General features: G+C 35.8%; 1 protein-coding gene across 3 annotated transcripts in view; it reads left to right on the forward strand.

The window, feature by feature from the left end:
- The first annotated feature begins 7,706 nt into the window (after positions 1-7,706).
- LOC149788985 (uncharacterized) overlaps positions 7,707-23,939 on the forward strand; it is a 36,507-nt gene continuing 20,274 nt past the window's right edge. Inside the window, exon 1 of one of the 3 annotated variants that reach the window (XM_089975816.1) lies at positions 7,707-7,731. Coding sequence is in view for 1 of the 3 variants with exons in the window: in XM_089975814.1 (XP_089831940.1) it covers positions 18,647-18,661 (15 nt within the window). In the remaining 2 variants the exon portion in view is untranslated. Of the gene's footprint in view, positions 7,732-17,876; positions 18,016-18,614; positions 18,662-23,939 lie in introns of those variants that run through there. The other 2 variants (XM_089975815.1, XM_089975814.1) reach the window with 2 other exon arrangements.

Genomic DNA, 23,939 nt, shown 5'->3' on the forward strand with positions numbered 1-23,939 from the left:
ATCTAAAACATCTAGAGAATTCCTTTTTAAGAAATTAGGGAGGGTCCACTGCTAATGATTTTGTCTGAGAACTATCTTTACAACACCGACTACCCATAATTAATAAATAATCATTAAAATATAACAAAGTTGTAAAAGGAAACATCAGTGCTAATAGCACATAACACAGGTTTATTGAGGGCACTACTCGTCATGAACAAAGTTTGTCACAGTAATCCAATTTTTATATTCATGTGAGCATGGTAAGTTTTGCATTCATTTCTATTTCTTTGATGCTATTTTAAGCATTGTTACGAAAACGAAACTTGATCGATGTATTTCTCTTTTAGGATATTACTCACCAGAGGCAAATGTAGGTCACAAGATGACATACGTCACTCTACAGTGATTTTGCATTTAGTTAATTTTTCTCTGACACTGTTGTATGTACATCCATGAAACTTAATCTTAGAAGGTATTACTTTCGACAGAGAAAAGGTCACAGTGAGTTAGTTTTCTTCCTCTAGCGACTTTGCAAGGAGTTTAGATTAAGCCACAGTGGAGCAGGCGAATCAGTATTCAACAGAATTATTGGTTCCTTTTATTTTTTTTAAGTTATTCAAAATTATTTATTGAATTTTTTTCTCATCAAGGTAAGTTTTCATCTCATCCAGGCACAAATCGATTTCAGTTTTGTATAAACGATATTGATTTGCCATCAGATATGGTTGCATTTACTAACAATAGAAAAATCTAACAAGGACGAATCCTTAAAAAAAATGTTCAACAGTGATTGACCGAACTGAAAAGAAAAATACCCCCAATCCCCAACCCCCAATAACGGCATGAAGATCTTTACGATTTTATAAATAATGCACATTTGCCATCAAATAATGCCACCATTATTACATGTACAAAAATCCTATGAATTACGTCTCAAAAACCACTCAGCCTAATTGTTCAAATTTGGAGAGAAAAAAGTATTGGCATGATTCTACTTAAGTCTGTATAAATGATGTAAGTATGCCATTAATAACGGATGCGGCCATTAAAAATAGAGAGAAAATAAACAGGTTATAGAAAACATTGTTCGTATAACCTTGAAATATCTTTTAATTTGATAGGTTGCCTTTAAAACTCATTGAATTTAATAATGTTGGTTTTGTCATTGAGAATTGCTTGAAGGTCCTTGAATTTGAAATAAAATTGAATTTATTTTGGGAAGACAAAACATTAAAGCTGAACCAAATATACCACGTATTGACCTCAAAAACGTCCTTATTTACATATTTTCTAACAATAATAAATACATAAAATGGCACACAGTGTAGTTATCATATGGGGTGGCTTTTGCTGTAGTGGCGTGCTATTTATTTGTGTACGTTTCCTTCTACCTTTGTACCTGTTTATGTAGTGATGTACAGAAAGTTCACTTTCAGTTCTAAAACTAATTGAAAACGTTTGTAAGTCTTTGAAAATCAAATCCCTCGGGCTGTATTAACCATAAAATGCCGCTTTCAAAAATTTGACAGAAAGCCTCCTGGCCTGAAATCGTTTCAAATTTAAAGAACTCTTGCCGATCTACTACCATCAAATATGGTGGCATGTATTAAAAATATTAAAACAAATATTTGCTCTACCTTAGTCTTTGAAGAAGAAAAAACAACACTTGACAGACTTTGATCAACTCTAACATAAATCATCCTGGCGTGGAGACATGCAACTATTTAACACATGTTATTGATGTATTATTATACAATGTTTCATGAAAGTATAAGATCTGTAGACGCCCAGATATAGTTGTTTTCATAAAATTTGCAATCGACAGAATTGGAAGAAAGTTGAACAGAAAGCATACTGCTGGTCCAGTTTTTTGGGTTAACTGTTCTTGCATTTGACAATTTGGCAAATATCATCCTAGTCAGCAGCCTTGGTCCCAATTAACCCCTTTGGTTATAAACGGGCAGCTTATTGTACCGGCATTTGTGTTTAGGTACCATCACCCGCAAATATGCAAATGCAAGTTGTTACGACTGTATGGTCTTGTGGGTGCGGTTTGGATTTTTAACGTAGCTTTTTTTTAAAAAAAAATTCAGTATCGTGAATGAAATTCAAAATAATTCTAAACGTTCTGCCACAAGTCCAAAAATATAATGTTTTGAATGAATTCCAGGTCTTGAAAGTGTTGATGTACCAATAGCGTTGAATGTGCTGAAGTGCCAAAAGTCTTGATTCATCACAATAGCATTGCCCATAACATCTTTAAATGAGTTTACAATAATCACAAAATATTGTTTAGTCCAAACAGTCATATGAATACTTTGTAATTCCCATAAATAATTTAAATAGACGATTCCTCTGAAATTAAATCTAAAGACAACATTACATACTTCTACAGACTGAAAATAAAAAAGAACAATAATACACATAAAAATGAATAGTTGTTCACTTCTTCCTCGTTATATAAATCCCCACGTCACTATTAGGACTCTATGTCGCAATGCTTTCCTATTTGACATATGTCGCAATACCTTTCCACCAGTCTTAAATCGCAATACTCAATCGTACCAACGGAAATTTACCTCATACTGTAATTATCAAGGCTGGGTTTAGAATTAAAATCCAAGTAGTCAATCTGTTTACAACACCATTATCTTAAAAATAGAATCTACTGTCAGGGGCAAGAATTAAACACATTATGGATATACAAAACAACGTGACAGCATGAAAGGATTCATACTTTACACCATTTACGTAGTACTATTGTTGATAAGTTATTTTATAAGTTAATATTATTAGCACAAATTGAAATGAACATCTTAAGAAAGTTTTGTTGTTGTAAAGTTTAACGTCATTTTTTCAACACAAGATAAGCTATGCATGGCGGCCAGTATAAATGGTGGATGAAGAACCCGGGAAAACCCCTGAAAGAACCACCGACCACGAAAAGCTACTTGCAAGCTTTCTCAAATACCCACATTAGACGAACCTGAGACTCGAACCCACGCAGACAGAGGTGAGATGGCAATGACCCGTAACGGTGAGCGCTTTAGACCACTCGGTCACTTGGGGCCACTGCAATTTTTGAAAAGTTATCTCTTTTTGCAGATGACAGGTGACAAAAACAATATACGCGCTCTTCCATTATTCAGATTTTACAGAAATAATTTCTGATATACTGTAAAATAATTTTAGATTTGCCTAATTTAAGACGAAGGTGAAACCTTCAAATTATCGTTCAGTAATACAAGTCGAAGGAAAATGGTACATGCCTTACTGAAAGAGAAATAACTCGTGATAAACTGCTTATAAGAACCAAAGTTTCCAATTGGCAAATTATCTGTTGGATTTTGTGAATTATCAAATCCACTCTTTTTCTGTATTTTTAAATAGCTCCATACTAATAAATTTAATGTGTTTTTAGACATGTGCAAATATGATGCAATTGTTAAAAAATACGTTGTCACCAGATTTGGACTGCATAAATCTATTGAAACAATATATGCACTGACATCAGTAGCTAAATCGACACATTTTAAATGTCAGATCGCCATTCTAGTGGTTGAATACAATGACAAGTGCCAAATATGCGACAAACACATAAATTGGTTGAGGTATATGCAGATTCTTTAATCATTCTCTCTTTTCATTCACAGTTGAAGGGTCAGCGGACAATGATCAGGCGTTACACTGCAAAAGTACTGCGGAGATGGGATGGAATAAATATCTGACATACCGACAAATTGGCCCTAAGCAACGAAGTAGTTCAAAGCATGTTAAAAATATGAAATTATCAAATGACAAACAAATATCATGGCAGTTGATGCTTTTTAAATTCCATAAAATCGGATGGAAGCTTATGTATTTCCATTCATTTGCTTAATTCATCGAGTTCTTCTTCACATGTCACAGCATGTTTGTCAGACAATGCTAATAGTTGCCAAGGAAACACTGGTAAACTCGCATGTTATATATACTACTGATAACTTGCCTCATGAAACTCCCAAATCAAGAAAAAGTACCAAGTCAGGTAAAGTTATAAATGCATCATCCAAGTTCGTGTTCCAAATGAATCCATGGTTACATTCGACATCTACTCTAAAACAAAAAGCCTGATTTAAAAACAGACTCGAAAACTCACCAGTCTCTGCCAGCAATTACGCAGAACGACAATTTTGTCAAATTCAAGCATTTTGTTGCCGATGTTCCGAAAGGAAAATGTATCTCTATACAGCAAATATGAAGGAATGAGCATATGTATATGCGTCTTTATTTTATAAAGGGTTACGACACCATGTTTTAGAAGGTTACATAGCCATGCTCTTATTAGTTGGAACACCTGAATTTAATGTTCTTGGTGGTCAATACACTTACATAACTGAACGTCTAAGGTGGATTGCACTCCAGACGCCTACAACTTCTATACAGCTAAATTTTTGCCTGGATGGGATCTTCCTCAGATTGTATGAATGTTTAAGTCACCCTCATTTGAACCGATGAAGAAAGTACCGTTGAAATTTATTATATTGAAACCGTTAGAGAGAGACAGAGATAGAGACAGACAGATATACAGAGACAGAGAGATAAGTTCGGTATAGATGAGATGGATTACCTTTTTACTATACGAGTACAAATTTTATTTTCTGCGAGATTGCCTGTATGATTGAAAGAATGTTCTCAGTATGTAGCTGTCTGGCTAAAATAAAGACCTTCTTATCAGTCAATGGATCTGACAGGCATACATATATACGAGGCCATGTTCAGTTGACCTTTTGATTCACCAATCACATTACTAATTTCAAAATGCCTCAGTCGAAAACGTAATTTGGAACATATCGTAGCTAACCATACCACAGTTCTACCTGATAGGAAATACAAAGTTTTATCTGATGGCTACTAAAACTAAGAGGAAAAGAAATGTCAAAGGTCACGAGAACATGAATTTTTATCAATGCCTGTTAGACGTTCTTTTTGGTAAGATAATCTTGTTTTGAATCAGAGTGCAATATTTAGTCAGGTTCACCGTGATTTATATAGACTAGCTAGTGAACATATATTTATACAATTAGTGTACTGTGCAATTATCCATGTAAATAAATTGTGTGACCTGTTGTATTGGAAGACGTGGAACATCGTGGTCTGACGCCACAAGCAAATATAGTAATAAGTCATCAAAGTCACAGGTAATTATGGTAAGACTTATAGTAATAAGTCCTCAAAGTCACAGGTCATTATGGTAAGACTTATAGTAATAAGTCATCAAAGTCACAGGTCATTATGGTAAGACTTATAGTAATAAGTCATCAAAATCACAGGTCATTATGGTAAGACTTTTTAATCATCCTATAGTCTTTACTGTGTCAGATAAAATATTAAATAATATTGAAGAAATAAAACAACAACGTTTTATCATACTTGCATGATGCGAATTCCCTGCACCTCCCCTAAGATATCCGTAACGTGTAACTCTTCTTTTTTCTGTCGTTTCTCTGTCTACCAATCTGCCCGTCCTACTTTACTGCACATATTGTCATTTGAATAGAGTACAGAACATTTTAGGACTCATTAAACAAACAAAAGTTATAGCTTGGCTGAGCTTGACAGCATAAATTTCTAACGAAATGAATTATATAGAAACGATAATTTACAAGCGATAATCATGACAATTGATCATTCAAAATATAAAATAAAATGAGTTTATTTAGATAATTAAATCTTTTGTCTTTCAGATGAAGAGACTTAAACATTTCAAATTGTAAAGAATGAGAGCGAAACACTTAAGTGGATTCATGCATGTGATACGAATGTCATGTCCGCATTTGACTTTTGTATAATAATTATGTCCATCCCATTACAAATAATCTTAATAACATGGTACTTCACTAAGATAAACGCCACGTTATTTGCAGTAGTCTACGTTTGAGATGCAAACGTTCAGAAAGCGGAAACTGATTAAACCACATGTATGAACTATTGAATTGTACTTTAAAAAATAAAAATAAAAACATTTTCGTGTGGACCAATTGTTTTGGCACATGCTGTCCATAATAGAGCCCACACAAATGTTGTTAAGAACACATTCAAGGACATTATATGCTTAAATCAAACTAAGATATGTATTTAAAAAGAAAGAAAAATACAACAGTATTTTGTATACCGTCATTGAAATATAAAGCCAAACTTAATGCATGCATTAATTTATAAATTCAGTCTTCAAGCGAATGGATTTAAATGACCACACCCATTGTTACTTTTTATTGTTTAAAAGTTTTGATGTCGCGCCTAACTTTTTTTAAAACTCGGTATCTTGTTACAGCCTTGGACAAAGACTGAACAATAGTCAAGCGCTTGGGCTGAAAAAGAAAAACTAACTTCGCACTGTATGTTGTCATTTGTCGTTTTAATCAATCCCTGATGCATGCAATGTCTTGGTTTATCCAGTGCACTTTAAAGAACAGTTATTCAGCATAATATTTGTATTCTTTATATAGTATGACAAACCCTGGGAACCACTCCGGTGGCCTAGTGGTTAGAGCGTCCGTCTCGGATGCGGGAGGTCGTGGGTTCGAATCCCGAACGAGTCATACCAAAGACTTACAAAAAATGGTACCAACAGCTGCCTCGCTTGCCTTGGCGTTCAGCATTAAGAGGTTAGTGTTAGGACTGGTCGGCCTGGTGTCAGGATAATGTGACTGGGTGGGACATCATGCTACATGTCTGCGGCATGATGCCCAAGTGCTAGACATCACTATAATAAACTGCCACACTGCAGACATCGTAGCGATATGACTGAAAAATTGTTAAAGCAACGTTTAAAAAAAAATTCAAATCACACAAACTCTGGGTATGTTCAAGCTGTATTTGCGTCTCTATTTATAGCTTTATTAGGTTTTAGTGATTATTTGTTTAATTATAGTAAGTCGGTGTCGGCAAGATATTTCTCAAAACAGAGTAATTAGACAGTTACTAGGAACAGACATCATAATATACGGTGTTCACGAATTTTTATGGTAACAGGTATTACATTCATAAAATGGATCCTCCCTAATTTCTTAACTCAATGAATTATCTTGATATTCCACTTATAAGTGATTGGTAATTTGAGGTAGTAATAATTACGTGTTTGGGTCATGTTTTGTAGTACGTGGTACTCGAAAAGCAACGCAAATCTGAAATTAGGGTCTCGTATTGTGTGGGTTGCTAATTGACTAGAGAAAAGTATTTGTGTGAGCGCGTTAAAGAAATTTTCAATTGACAACGATTATCTCTCACTCGTTTGTGTATATATAAAAGTAAAATATGATAAGATAGATGGGGTTTTTTAAGATTTTTTTTACTATAATAAAGAAAATTGTTGTTTTATTTTAGTCTCTCCGTGAATGTGAACATATGCCGTTCTGTTGTTACTGGTAGGATATAATTTTGGGATGAAGTAGATTATGTTATAACAGAGGACGATATGATCTCGCTATAAAAGAGTCACGCGTTTAGCAGATAAAAGCCAAAAAGACTATTTGGATCTAGAAGAGAAATGTGGAAGTTAATAATCTTGCATGGGAGAATTACGAGTATAAGAATGTTTTTGCGCGCGCGTTTTTTTTTTTTGTTTTTTTTTTTTTTGTAAAAGGACAGCACTGCTAATTAAGAATGTCCTGATTTCACAGGGTGTACTGAAACTCCATGCTCCTTGGACGAAAATGGTGCAAGGATTCGGGGAGTAAATCCTGAGGAAGCACTTCAGGAGTGTTGCTGGTGAGCATAAAAAGCTGACTTTGTGTATGGAATACACAGTGCCTGTTAAAGTGTTTATTATGACAAGTCGAAAGGATCATAAATGATCCCTCCTACGTAGTGCAAATATGTGGAATTGCTGAGAATAAGTCATTGTAAAGAAGAAAAAAAAAAAAAAAAAAAAAACAACAACAACAACAAACAAAAATCCAAAGTGAAATGAACCTCATTAAAAAAAATCAGCCTGTCCTCGTTTCAATTTTTGTCTAAATTTTTATTTAATTTACTATCTTGAAACTAATGGTAATTTAAATATGCATGCTTTCTTACTGACTTACCGAGCAGAGTCTTGTATAAATATGTGGCGTTTATTGACGAGATGTTCGCAGTGATCTCAAACGTCAGATGCTCAACATGCCTGCGTTGCTTAGATTCCGAATCGACCGCGAAGGACACTGTCATGATGATAAGGAACGTTATTAACACCTATTATTATTACAGTTTTATAATCAAATGGAACGGTAAGTTTTTATTCAGTCCTACTACAATCCTTCATTTGTATCGGTGTAGGATAGGAAAGTTCCACCCGAGGATCAAACGTCTGCGTCAAATACGAAGCTTTGCCGACGAGTTTGACTCAATATTTTGATCCCGAGATTTGAATTTTTTTATCTTGCACTAATGCATATTGAAGGATTCTTTTTCTTTAGATTTCTGAACGAGAAATTAGGATGGTAGTCAAAATGGTATATTGTGAATACTTGGGTAACTTTCAAGCAATAGAATGCCCATTTAAAATGTATTAAGGTAGAGCATACAAAGTTAACGAACAAGGTAATGGCAATATACAGCGTCCGAATTTTGTCCTGTATATAGCTTGGACAATGATGCAGATGTGAACGGGTCAAAAAATAAAGTCCATTCTTATCATAACATTAATCTTTACAGATTTTTGTATATAAATGGGAGGTTAGAACCAGGGTGGAAGTTCTTTAAATCGATATGGTCAAGTGTCGGTTTCTTCAACAGAGGCTTTACAATGGCAGTTTTGAAAAACAATGGGAATTCTCCAGATGAGAGAAAAGTATTGATATGATCTGTTATAATAACGATAATAAGAAATTTTACAAAACATATCACTATTACAACAACGACTTATTTAACTATAAAGTGTACTAAAGACGCAGTCCATATAGTTAATTCGATCAGTGTGAAGTTTCCTGTTTGCAGGACACGTAAATTCAATCACCGCTCGTTATAGTACGTACATGTACATATAGTACGTACATGTACATGTTTTACAATTATGTTTATCTTGATTATATTGAAAAAATTGTTCAAGTAACGATGGCAATCTGAACATTTTGCTACCTCGTGGGAACGATGCACGCAGTAGAAGGTCAAAATAGGTCACGTGTCAGGACAAACTAGAAGGCAGGATAGTGCTAATCATGTACTGGTGTTTTCTGGAAAATGCGACCATACATATATAGAAATGTGAGAAACGAAAGATAAAGTCACGATACCATAAACAAGCAATGCCTGAAGCCATGAAAATATCGAGACACTGGAAGGATATCTACATTCTTTCACATAGCGTGCAAACGACAATGGTCTGTTTGGCAAAATAAAAATGAGCATTTCCCGATTTAAAAAAAGAAATTAAAATCTAATTTCACAGAAAATAAATGATCAAACACGAAAGTTGCTTTATCATTGTCAGTTTGTTGTACATTAAGATGCCCAAATAACCTTTAATTTTCAGGAACATTGCGGTAATTTCTTTCAGTGTTATTTTAAAACAGTTTGAGACAAGCTATATCGTCATAACTCTATCAATGCAATCACTATCCATCTATGTGCATAATATATATATATATATATATATATATATATATATATATATATATATATATATATATATATATATATATATATATATTTGTATACTATGTTAATAAAGACAATGGCTCCAGCCTCGTTCTTTCTGATTTACGCCGAAAAAAAAAACAAGGAAGTTCTTCCACGAATTGTTGTTCGGACTATGAGACTGTACTGTCGATAAAAGGAGATTCGTTTAACTGGCCATAAAGTATTGTGACTCAGATGATAACGTGCTGCCAAATGAGGCGTTGTAATTGTCTTGGATGCTAATAAATAGCATAATACTAATTCAGCATGAAGACCTATATCTTCAAAAGCCGCAACTAATCTGCCAGGAAGGACATTGTACATCGAGAAAACATAACTTAGTTATAAAGATGATCAATATTAATAGAAAATATATCTTACTGCAAACGCTGGTCAAAATTACAAATTCGTTGTAACTTTAACGGTGATATACGCGTCTTTTGCGTAAGAATTTAAGCGATCGTGTATTTCTTAGCTTGATCGTATGCATTTCTTGTTCTTACTTTTCCCGTATTAAAATAGACCAGATATCGATACAAGAAAAGTGGTGCAGCTAAGGTATTGGCAGAGTTGTCACAAATATTACAGAGTTGTGTAATATGAAGATGCAATTGCTGTACCATAGAGAATATTTGTAGACAAAAATCCAAACCGGTTAAAACCAGAAAGATCAATAACCGATGTTTCAATAAATTTAGTAAAAAGAAAACTTTACTCAGCGGATACACATCGGACTCATATAGGACACACTTATCTGTACCATAGCGAACAATAACCGATATGTTCATTCATTTTTAATTTACCTGGAGGCTGATTTGGTAAATGTATGTCTTCCTGATTAAAATGTCCTCCACCATTTAGATCTCGGTGCGTTGTATTTAGGTTTTCTGTATACACGTCTAGACGTCTGACAGTTTTTTTTGGTGGGTCTAATTACTTTCACAGATTTAAGAAGTTTCTTGGCTTTTTATGAGTCGTTTGATGCCACGTTCGTAGCTCTTCTGTTTGAGTATCTAAGTGGAGATTTTATTTTATTTTTATTTTATTGTACTCCTTCATATTTTTTTTAATATATTGTCCTCGAAACGGGCTTTTGGAGCAGTGTTCATAATAGCTCATTTCTTTTCATATTATTCAAGCTAGCATTATAAATCACAATTTATAAACCTGATACATTTCTAAACTTGGATTTGTTTTAATTTCGTTGTTCACAGGTAATATTTTTTTATCTGCCAAACCATTTGTGCAGGTTTATTTTCATTTTTACTTCAGAAACTGTACGTTAAAAGCTTCAGCGTTGTTTACTGACTATCTGATGTCATCAATTGAACTGTTCACAAGTTTCTTTATCTCAACATCTGAAAATTTATGTTCATAAGATCTAATGATTTAAAATTTAGTATATCTCTTTTCAAACTGTATCAGTTGTCCTTTAAATGCCACTAAATTCTTTTCTTTACCGTTTTTTATTTTAAAGAAACTCATTTTATTTCTTAATGCAGCTTATTTCTTACAAATCGATATGTTTACATCTTCCCGTAGCTTTGCTCTAACTTTCATGTTTACCAAATGTAGACTGTACTTACTGCTTTTCGTCAGATGTTTCAAAGCTACCCATTATCTGATTAGTTCCTACATATCATGGTAAAAATCTTTATTTTTGATGTATGCATTAATCCGTGTCTGTGTGCATCAATTTCATTGTGCTAATGCATTTAGGCTTCAGTACATAGTAATTGAATCAGTACATTAAAAATTTTACTTTGTTCCAGCTGTATACATTGTTATCAGAAAAATATGAATCTACTTTGGCTGGATTCTAATTTTCATTGTATTTGCTATTAGACTTTGTTCATCACACGCAATTCATTCAACTGCCTTCTCTTGTTTCTTATTCTAAGTCTATCTCTGTTTTGAAGTTTCCAACTCTATTTTGCATTCAGTCTCCAAGTATATATTTTGAACAGTTTCCAACTCTATTTTGCATTCAGTCTCCAAGTATATATTTCTATTTTGAACAGTTTCCAACTCTGTTTCAGTTATCTTGAAAGATGCTTAACTTAGGGTCATAACCGTATCCTGGAAATGTATAATAATAACACGAAACTTATTCATATTCTTTCGTCGCAAACAAACGCAACTGTTCAGATATATCGCACACCATCAAAACGTTTTTTTTTCCTTTCTTCATACCTTTGTCGTCAAACTCACCAGTGATTTTAACTTGAAGCGTTTCAGTTGTCCTTTCGTGTATTCAAGCATTCTTTTAATTATATTTTTGTGTGCTTAGGGATGAACTAGATTTTGCAATTGTCATTAAGCTGGTTCCCTCAAACTTGGCATATTTATCGATGTACACTTATTTATACGCATACGTTTGAAGGTTGTGGTCTACCTTAGTTTTGACAATGCTTTAAAGTTTTACAGATTTTGTCATTTGGTAAGTTGTTTGTGCTTCCAGAGGTAAATTCTTTAATCATAAACTATTTAAAAATCTAAGTTTTATATTTTCCATCTTTTTTTGTCCTATATTTTTCCATCAGAAAAAAACCCGAATGTGTCACCTGATGACGGTATTATGCTAAATTTCTATCAATGGTCGGTTTCAATGGGCTTATTTAGAAAACATGTAGCTGTATACATTGTTGAAAATATCGGTTCAAACTCTTGCTAAACCTCATCACACCTTGGCTATCTCATTGCACGTATCAGTAAATACATATGTAAAGTCTTATCCACTAAAAGCAACAGAAAGGCTACAAAATGGCTTGAATATTTTAAATATGCTAAAAAATAAAATGATGTTAATTTATGTTTATTGTTCATGTATGATGATCTTTTTTCTCGTCCATCAACGAGTCCAAGTATTGAAAATGAACATTAATGATCCAAAACAGGCATGAATGACGTTTCCGAATTTCTCTCGTGTTCCATATTTAGAAAATTAATTCTTTTTTTTAGGAAGGGAGAAATTTAAATGTTTTCTTACGCTATTTCAAAGACAAACGTTGTATTAAATGCCACTAATGATTTGAAATAATTCAAGCACATATAACACAAATAATGATCTCACGTGTATTATTATCTAATTACATATCGATTTTTAAATACTTTAATTTCATCGTATCAATAGCTCTCTACATTAATCCTTACATTCCTTTAATCCCATCGTAGTGACAGATCTCTATATTAATCCTTACATTCCTTTAACCCCATCTTAGTGACAGCTCTCTATATTAATCCTTACATGCCTTTAACCCAATCGTAGTGACAGCTCTCTATATTAATCTTTACATTCCTTTAATCCCATCGTAGTGACAGCTCTCTATATTGATCCTTACATTCCTTTAATCCCATCGTCTCTATATTAATCCTTACATGCCTTTAACCCAATCGTAGTGACAGCTCTCTATATTAATCTTTACATTCCTTTAATCCCATCGTAGTGACAGCTCTCTATATTGATCCTTACATTCCTTTAATCCCATCGTCTCTATATTAATCTTTACATGCCTTTAATCCCATCGTAGTGACAGCTCTCAATATTAATCTTTACATGCCTTTAATCCCATCGTAGTGACAGCTCTCAATATTAATCCTTACATTCCTTTAATCCCATCGTAGTGACAGCTCTCTATATTAATCCTTACATTCCTTTAATCCCATCGTAGTGACAGCTCTATATATTAATATTTACATGCCTTTAATCCCATCGTAGTGACAGCTCTCTATATTAATCCTTACATTCCTTTAATCCCATCGTAGTGACAGCTCTCTATATTAATCTTTACATGCCTTTAATCCCATCGTAGTGACAGCTCTCTACATTAATCCTTGCAAGCCTTTAATCCAATCGTAGTGACAGATCTCTATATTGATCCTTACATTCCTTTAACCCCATCGTAGTGACAGCTCTCTATATTAATCCTTACATGCCTTTAATCCCATCGTAGTGACAGCTCTCTATATTGATCCTTACATTCCTTTAATCCCATCGTCTCTATATTAATCTTTACATGCCTTTAATCCCATCGTAGTGACAGCTCTCAATATTAATCCTTACATGCCTTTAATCCCATCGTAGTGACAGCTGTCTACATTAATCTTTACATGCCTTTAATCCCATCGTAGTGACAGCTCTCTACATTAATCTTTACATTCCTTTAATCCCATCGTAGTGACAGCTCTATATATTAATATTTACATGCCTTTAATCCCATCGTAGTGACAGCTCTCTATATTAATCCTTACATTCCTTTAATCCCATCGTAGTGACAGCTCTCTATATTAATCCTTACATTCCTTTATTCCCATCGTAGTGACAGCTCTCTATATTAATCTTTACATGCCTTTAATCCCATCGTAGTGACAGCTCTCTATATTAATCCTTACATTCCTTTAACCCCATCGTAGTGACAGCTCTCTATATTAATCCTTACATGCCTTTAATCCCATCGTAGTGACAGCTCTCTATATTGATCCTTACATTCCTTTAATCCCATCGTCTCTATATTAATCTTTACATGCCTTTAATCCCATCGTAGTGACAGCTCTCTATATTAATCTTTACATGCCTTTAATCCCATCGTAGTGACAGCTCTCAATATTAATCCTTACATGCCTTTAATCCCATCGTAGTGACAGCTCTCTACATTAATCTTTACATGCCTTTAATCCCATCGTAGTGACAGCTCTCAATATTAATCCTTACATTCCTTTAATCCCATCGTAGTGACAGCTCTATATATTAATATTTACATGCCTTTAATGCCATCGTAGTGACAGCTCTCTATATTAATCCTTACATTCCTTTAATCCCATCGTAGTGACAGCTCTCTATATTAATCCTTACATTCCTTTATTCCCATCGTAGTGACAGCTCTCTATATTAATCTTTACATGCCTTTAATCCCATCGTAGTGACAGCTCTCTATATTAATCCTTACATTCCTTTAACCCCATCGTAGTGACAGCTCTCTATATTAATCCTTACATGCCTTTAATCCCATCGTCTCTATAGTAATCTTTACATGCCTTTAATCCCATCGTAGTGACAGCTCTCTATATTAATCTTTACATGCCTTTAATCCCATCGTAGTGACAGCTCTCTATATTGATCCTTACATTCCTTTAATCCCATCGTCTCTATATTAATCTTTACATGCCTTTAATCCCATCGTAGTGACAGCTCTCTATATTAATCTTTACATGCCTTTAATCCCATCGTAGTGACAGCTCTCAATATTAATCCTTACATGCCTTTAATCCCATCGTAGTGACAGCTCTCTACATTAATCTTTACATGCCTTTAATCCCATCGTAGTGACAGCTCTCAATATTAATCCTTACATTCCTTTAATCCCATCGTAGTGACAGCTCTATATATTAATATTTACATGCCTTTAATGCCATCGTAGTGACAGCTCTCTATATTAATCCTTACATTCCTTTAATCCCATCGTAGTGACAGCTCTCTATATTAATCCTTACATTCCTTTATTCCCATCGTAGTGACAGCTCTCTATATTAATCTTTACATGCCTTTAATCCCATCGTAGTGACAGCTCTCTATATTAATCCTTACATTCCTTTAACCCCATCGTAGTGACAGCTCTCTATATTAATCCTTACATGCCTTTAATCCCATCGTCTCTATAGTAATCTTTACATGCCTTTAATCCCATCGTAGTGACAGCTCTCTATATTAATCTTTACATGCCTTTAATCCCATCGTAGTGACAGCTCTCAATATTAATCCTTACATTCCTTTAATCCCATCGTAGTGACAGCTCTATATATTAATATTTACATGCCTTTAATCCCATCGTAGTGACAGCTCTCTATATTAATCCTTACATTCCTTTAATCCCATCGTAGTGACAGCTCTCTATATTAATCTTTACATGCCTTTAATCCCATCGTAGTGACAGTTCTCTACATTAATCCTTACATGCCTTTAATCCAATCGTAGTGACAGCTCTCTATATTAATCCTTACATTCCTTTAATCCCATCGTAGTGACAGCTCTCTATATTAATCTCTACATGCCTTTAATCCCATCGTAGTGACAGCACTCTATATTAATCCTTACATGCCTTTAATCCTATCGTAGTGACAGCTAGCTACATCAGTTCTTACAGACTTTTAATCCAACCCTAGTGACAGCTCTCTGCATCAAATCTTTACATAGCTTCAATTCCACCCTAGTGACAGTACCCCACCTCAATCCATGCATACATTTAAGTATATTCTAGCGACGACTCTCTGCCTCTATCCATGATTAGCTTTGATTCCATCCAACTGACGGTTCTCTTCCTCAATCTTTGCATAACTTTAATAACATCCTAGTGACAGCTATCTACATCAATCATTACATTTCTTTAATTTCATCCTCGTGACAGCTCACTACATTAATCCTAACATACCTTTAATGACATCCTAGTGACAGCTATCGACCCTATAGGTCATGGCGTTTACGTGCCTGTCTTAGCGTTTTTTTATTCCTCTGTTCAAAGATTAATTATGATGAAAAGATGCAACAAAATGGAGACTTCTAAAGATCAAGGTTACGGGCATATGTCATATATCTTGACATCAATAATTTATATGGTTGGGCAAAGGGCTAATATATGGCGGTTGAAAACTTCAAATACGGAAATAATTAACAAATTCGACATGTTTGAAAACAAATTGCAATACTTTCTTGATGTCAGTGACACGGGGTAGACGTAAAAAAATGATTTGGAGATACCAAAACATTTACACGACCATTTCAAGAACAGAAAAGCTTGCATCAGACGAGGATGATTTATTTCCCTAGCAAAATAAACTGATAAGTGCCAAGATACCAGACCTCAAACTATTTACTACATTGAAGAACAAAGATAAATTTGTGATACAATATAGAAATATGAGGCTTCGTTTGGATTTGAGTTTTGAAAGTGAGAAAGACACAGAGTTGTCTTCTTTGAGCAGTATCCTTGGCTGAATTATATTGTTCTCCTTCGAGTTAGATAATGACCAAGACATCACTGACTGTTTTGGTTTTTGTGAGTATGTGAGACGGTATAAGGCCAGTTTGTGCTCTGAACAGTCTGTGGCACACTTGACAGGATATGCGTGCATGTCTGCAGTTACAGCTATTTGTAATCACACATGTTGCTTTGCCGCTCGCCCATCGACACAACACTTGAATGTATCTGATGGAGTAAGGTGATAATGTGATGGCCTGCGCGTGGATAAAGTTAGGGGGAAATTTGCACAGACTCAGATTCACTCAGGCCTTTCTAAATCCAGTGGCACGACAATTTCCACACGTCTGGAAACGAGTTCGGATTCAGTGGATAGCAGTCGGGTCCTAATGCAGCTGAGCTGGTGTCCTGCGCTGTCCATACAGCTCTTGCCATATGCCTTCACAGCCAGGCGGGGTGTGCGATCATATCTGCTCTACAGCCTGATCCACCAGAGAGGACTGAAGGCATTGTCACCAGTTCTATCGGCAGTGTAAATACCTCCATTTCTTGGACACTTTAAGTATAACAAAATTCAAAATTAAATTATTAGACCGTTAATCTTAAATAATATAAAATAATGAATTAAAAACAAGAAAAAATATACAAATAAACTTCAAGGAAACATTTATCTTTGAGAGAACATTTCAATAGTGTTGTATGGTAGGTCGCAGCCACCTACTTTTGTCGCTTCTATTAATTTCATTTTCCAGTCTGATTCTTGCAATTTTTGGCAACATTTGCGTTACAGTAAGGACGCTTAATAAGTGCATTTATAGAGAGTAGTACTACTCATAGCTATCAAAATTAGATCACAGTGACCCTTTCAACGGGAAACGGTAGTCATACCTTGTCACAAGCAAGAAAACATTCCACGGTATTCCATTGTCAATATGTAGCGAGATAAGAGTCAGCGATATTAAAACTATTTTGATAATTGTGTCTATCGACATCCTGGTTGCTTGATTTTCTTTGGATTCGTGTTTCTTGGCACCACAACACAAACAGGTGCAACTGGTTTAAGTATACAACACGGTAACTGACTTGTCTGGGCTGATCTGATGGTACGATTCAAATCCGGACCCTTTCGGTCGCTTGTCCGACACGCTAACAATTGTGCCAACGCCTATCCTTGGTAGCTTGGACTGTAAGATCGTCCCTAGTCACGTGTCACTATGACTTATCTGAACAACTTATCAAACAAAATTAATCCCGATAACCGAATTTGCTTAAATTGTACATGCACAAGCAATACATGATACAACGGTAGGAGTGCTGGGTCTTATAGGTCCGAAAACGAGAAATGTTGCTTATTTGCTTCCTATCAGTTACTGTTTGTTATTCAAAAATGTTGGTTCCATGAATCTACGGCATTGATTTTCAGGTATGTCTTGTAATTTGTCAGCGTATTTACTCTTTCAACTCATGTACTCATGCACAGCTATTCCCATAATGTACTTACTAATTTACTAATTGCAATTTGTCTTTTCATTTGAATAAACCTGAAAGTTATTTTTAACTGTCTTAAATGTATATGTACCTATTCTAAATTAAGATTACTTGAACTTTCTGGGTGACACTGTCGCCCCCACAGACAAAATTAACTCCAACTTTCACTTTCAGTGATAATAGTCTTTACTAATTTTGGATTTACCATCTGTCTGTCTTCATAGATTCCAAGATAAAGGAAACGCTTATCTAAGCTACCGCCATATATATATATCGTAGTGTGTGTATGTGTATACATATATATAGTGTGGGTATATATTTATATATAATACAATGTAATACTTTCAAACAACTCTACGCATTCTGATCTCATTCAGGGGTGAGAGTCAAAAGGAAAATACATTTTAAAAAACGTTCCTTGAAAACCTTGTTTAAAAGAATTGCGACTTTTTTTTGTCCTTTAATGGCAATTCGCATCAGCATTGGATAGTTACGAAGGTATATCTGGTACAGGCACAACATAACTTAATCGGGTTAAGTCCAATATATTTACGACTCGAGCCTTGATGAATTGCAGACGGGTAAATTTGTTCTCAACACATTTAATAGATAGAAAAAGTTTTTCACCAAGTGATCAAAAAGCGAGATCATGATGATGGTTATGTTCATGGTCTTGACGATGGTCATGTTTATGGTCATGATGATGGTCATTTTGATGGTCATGTTTATGGTCATGATGATGGTCATGTTGATGGTCATGATGATGGTTATGATGATGGTCATGTTGATGGTCATGATGATGGTCATGTTGATGGTCATGTTGATGGTCATGATGATGGTCATGTTGATGGTCATGTTGATGGTCAGGATGATGGTTATGATGATGGTTATGATGATGGTCATGTTGATGGTCATGATGATGGTCATGATGATGGTCAGGATGATGGTTATGATGATGGTCATGATGATGGTCATGTTGATGGTCATGTTGATGGTTATGATGATGGTCATGATGATGGTCAGGATGATGGTTATGATGATGGTCAGGATGATGGTCATGTTGATGGTCATGTTGATGGTCATGTTGATGGTTATGATGATGGTCTGGATGATGGTCATGTTGATGGTCATGTTGATGGTCATGTTGATGGTTATGATGATGGTCATGATGATGGTCATGTTGATGGTCATGTTGATGGTCAGGATGATGGTTATGATGATGGTTATGATGATGGTCATGTTGATGGTCATGATGATGGTCATGATGATGGTTATGATGATGGTCATGATGATGGTCATGTTGATGGTCAGGATGATGGTCATGATGATGGTCATGTTGATGGTCATGTTGATGGTCATGTTGATGGTCATGTTGATGGTTATGATGATGGTCTGGATGATGGTCATGTTGATGGTCATGTTGATGGTCATGTTGATGGTTATGATGATGGTCATGATGATGGTCATGTTGATGGTCATGTTGATGGTCAGGATGATGGTTATGATGATGGTTATGATGATGGTCATGTTGATGGTCATGATGATGGTCATGTTGATGGTTATGATGATGGTCAGGATGATGGTCATGTTGATGGTCATGTTGATGGTCATGTTGATGGTTATGATGATGGTCAGGATGATGGTCATGTTGATGGTCATGTTGATGGTCATGTTGATGGTTATGATGATGGTCATGATGATGGTCATGTTGATGGTCATGATGATGGTCATGTTGATGGTCATGTTGATGGTCAGGATGATGGTTATGATGATGGTTATGATGATGGTCATGTTGATGGTCATGATGATGGTCATGATGATGGTCAGGATGATGGTTATGATGATGGTCATGATGATGGTCATGTTGATGGTCATGTTGATGGTTATGATGATGGTCATGATGATGGTCAGGATGATGGTTATGATGATGGTCAGGATGATGGTCATGTTGATGGTCATGTTGATGGTCATGTTGATGGTTATGATGATGGTCTGGATGATGGTCATGTTGATGGTCATGTTGATGGTCATGTTGATGGTTATGATGATGGTCATGATGATGGTCATGTTGATGGTCATGTTGATGGTCAGGATGATGGTTATGATGATGGTTATGATGATGGTCATGTTGATGGTCATGATGATGGTCATGTTGATGGTTATGATGATGGTCAGGATGATGGTCATGTTGATGGTCATGTTGATGGTCATGTTGATGGTTATGATGATGGTCAGGATGATGGTCATGTTGATGGTCATGTTGATGGTCATGTTGATGGTTATGATGATGGTCATGATGATGGTCATGTTGATGGTCATGATGATGGTCATGTTGATGGTTATGATGATGGTCAGGATGATGGTCATGTTGATGGTCATGTTGATGGTCATGTTGATGGTTATGATGATGGTCAGGATGATGGTCATGTTGATGGTCATGTTGATGGTCATGTTGATGGTTATGATGATGGTCATGATGATGGTCATGTTGATGGTCATGATGATGGTCATGTTGATGGTCATGTTGATGGTCAGGATGATGGTTATGATGATGGTTATGATGATGGTCATGTTGATGGTCATGATGATGGTCATGATGATGGTCAGGATGATGGTTATGATGATGGTCATGATGATGGTCATGTTGATGGTCATGTTGATGGTTATGATGATGGTTATGATGATGGTCATGTTGATGGTCAGGATGATGGTTATGATGATGGTCATGATGATGGTCATGTTGATGGTCATGATGATGGTCATGATGATGGTCATGATGATGGTCAGGATGATGGTTATGATGATGGTCATGATGATGGTTATGATGATGGTCATGATAATGGTCATGTTGATGGTCATGTTGATGGTCATGTTGATGGTCATGATGATGGTCAGGATGATGGTTATGATGATGGTCATGATGATGGTCATGTTGATGGTCATGTTGATGGTTATGATGATGGTTATGATGATGGTCATGTTGATGGTCATGTTGATGGTCATGTTGATGGTTATGATGATGGTCTGGATGATGGTCATGATGATGGTCATGATGATGGTTATGATGATGGTTATGATGATGGTCATGTTGATGGTCATGATGATGGTTATGATGATGGTCATGTTGATGGTCATGTTGATGGTCATGTTGATGGTCATGATGATGGTCATGGTGATGGTCATGATGATGGTCATGATGATGGTTATGATGATGGTTATGATGATGGTCATGTTGATGGTCATGTTGATGGTCATGTTGATGGTCAGGATGATGGTTATGATGATGGTTATGATGATGGTCATGTTGATGGTCATGTTGATGGTCATGTTGATGGTTATGATGATGGTCATGATGATGGTCATGTTGATGGTCATGTTGATGGTCATGTTGATGGTCATGATGATGGTCATGTTGATGGTCATGATGATGGTTATGATGATGGTCATGTTGATGGTCATGATGATGGTCATGTTGATGGTCATGTTGATGGTTATGATGATGGTCATGTTGATGGTCATGTTGATGGTCAGGATGATGGTTATGATGATGGTCAGGATGATGGTCATGTTGATGGTCATGTTGATGGTCATGTTGATGGTTATGATGATGGTCAGGATGATGGTCATGTTGATGGTCATGTTGATGGTCATGTTGATGGTTATGATGATGGTCATGATGATGGTCATGTTGATGGTCATGATGATGGTCATGTTGATGGTCATGTTGATGGTCAGGATGATGGTTATGATGATGGTTATGATGATGGTCATGTTGATGGTCATGTTGATGGTCATGTTGATGGTCAGGATGATGGTTATGATGATGGTTATGATGATGGTCATGTTGATGGTCATGATGATGGTTATGATGATGGTTATGTTGATGGTCATGTTGATGGTCATGTTGATGGTCATGATGATGGTCATGTTGATGGTCATGTTGATGGTCAGGATGATGGTTATGATGATGGTCATGTTTATGGTCATGATGATGGTTATGATGATGGTCATGATGATGGTCATGTTGATGGTCATGTTGATGGTCACGTTGATGGTCATGTTGATGGTCAGGGTGATGGTCATGATGATGGTCATGTTGATGGTCATGTTGATGGTCATGTTGATGGTCAGGATGATGGTTATGATGATGGTTATGATGATGGTCATGTTGATGGTCATGTTGATGGTCATGTTGATGGTTATGATGATGGTCATGATGATGGTCATGTTGATGGTCATGTTGATGGTCATGTTGATGGTCAGGATGATGGTTATGATGATGGTTATGATGATGGTCATGTTGATGGTCATGATGATGGTCATGATGATGGTCAGGATGATGGTTATGATGATGGTCATGATGATGGTCATGTTGATGGTCATGTTGATGGTTATGATGATGGTTATGATGATGGTCATGTTGATGGTTATGATGATGGTTATGATGATGGTCATGTTGATGGTCATGTTGATGATCATGATGATGGTCAGGATGATGGTTATGATGATGGTCATGTTGATGGTTATGATGATGGTTATGATGATGGTCATGTTGATGGTCATGATGATGGTTATGATGATGGTTATGATGATGGTCATGTTGATGGTCATGTTGATGGTCAGGATGATGGTTATGATGATGGTTATGATGATGGTCATGTTGATGGTCATGTTGATGGTCATGTTGATGGTCATGATGATGGTCATGTTGATGGTCATGATGATGGTCATGATGATGGTCATGATGATGGTCATGATGATAGTCATGATGAAGGTTATGATGATGGTCATGTTGATGGTCAGGATGATGGTTATGATGATGGTTATGATGATGGTCATGTTGATGGTCATGTTGATGGTCATGTTGATGGTCATGATGATGGTCATGTTGATGGTCATGATGATGGTCATGATGATGGTTATGATGATGGTCATGATGATGGTCATGTTGATGGTCAGGATGATGGTCATGATGATGGTCATGTTGATGGTCATGTTGATGGTCATGTTGATGGTCATGTTGATGGTCAGGATGATGGTTATGATGATGGTTATGATGATGGTCATGTTGATGGTCATGTTGATGGTCATGTTGATGGTTATGATGATGGTCATGATGATGGTCATGTTGATGGTCATGTTGATGGTCAGGATGATGGTTATGATGATGGTTATGATGATGGTCATGTTGATGGTCATGATGATGGTCATGATGATGGTCAGGATGATGGTTATGATGATGGTCATGATGATGGTCATGTTGATGGTCATGTTGATGGTTATGATGATGGTTATGATGATGGTCATGTTGATGGTCAGGATGATGGTTATGATGATGGTCATGATGATGGTCATGTTGATGGTCATGATGATGGTCATGATGATGGTCATGATGATGGTCATGATGATGGTCAGGATGATGGTTATGATGATGGTCATGATGATGGTTATGATGATGGTCATGATAATGGTCATGTTGATGGTCATGTTGATGGTCATGTTGATGGTCATGATGATGGTCAGGATGATGGTTATGATGATGGTCATGATGATGGTCATGTTGATGGTCATGTTGATGGTTATGATGATGGTTATGATGATGGTCATGTTGATGGTCATGTTGATGGTCATGTTGATGGTTATGATGATGGTCTGGATGATGGTAATGATGATGGTCATGATGATGGTTATGATGATGGTTATGATGATGGTCATGTTGATGGTCATGATGATGGTTATGATGATGGTCATGTTGATGGTCATGTTGATGGTCATGATGATGGTCATGGTGATGGTCATGATGATGGTCATGATGATGGTTATGATGATGGTTATGATGATGGTCATGTTGATGGTCAT

This window comes from Sinohyriopsis cumingii, chromosome 11 (genome assembly GCF_028554795.1).
Source record: "Sinohyriopsis cumingii isolate HCF-2022 chromosome 11, ASM2855479v2, whole genome shotgun sequence".
Taxonomy (NCBI): domain Eukaryota; kingdom Metazoa; phylum Mollusca; class Bivalvia; order Unionida; family Unionidae; genus Sinohyriopsis; species Sinohyriopsis cumingii.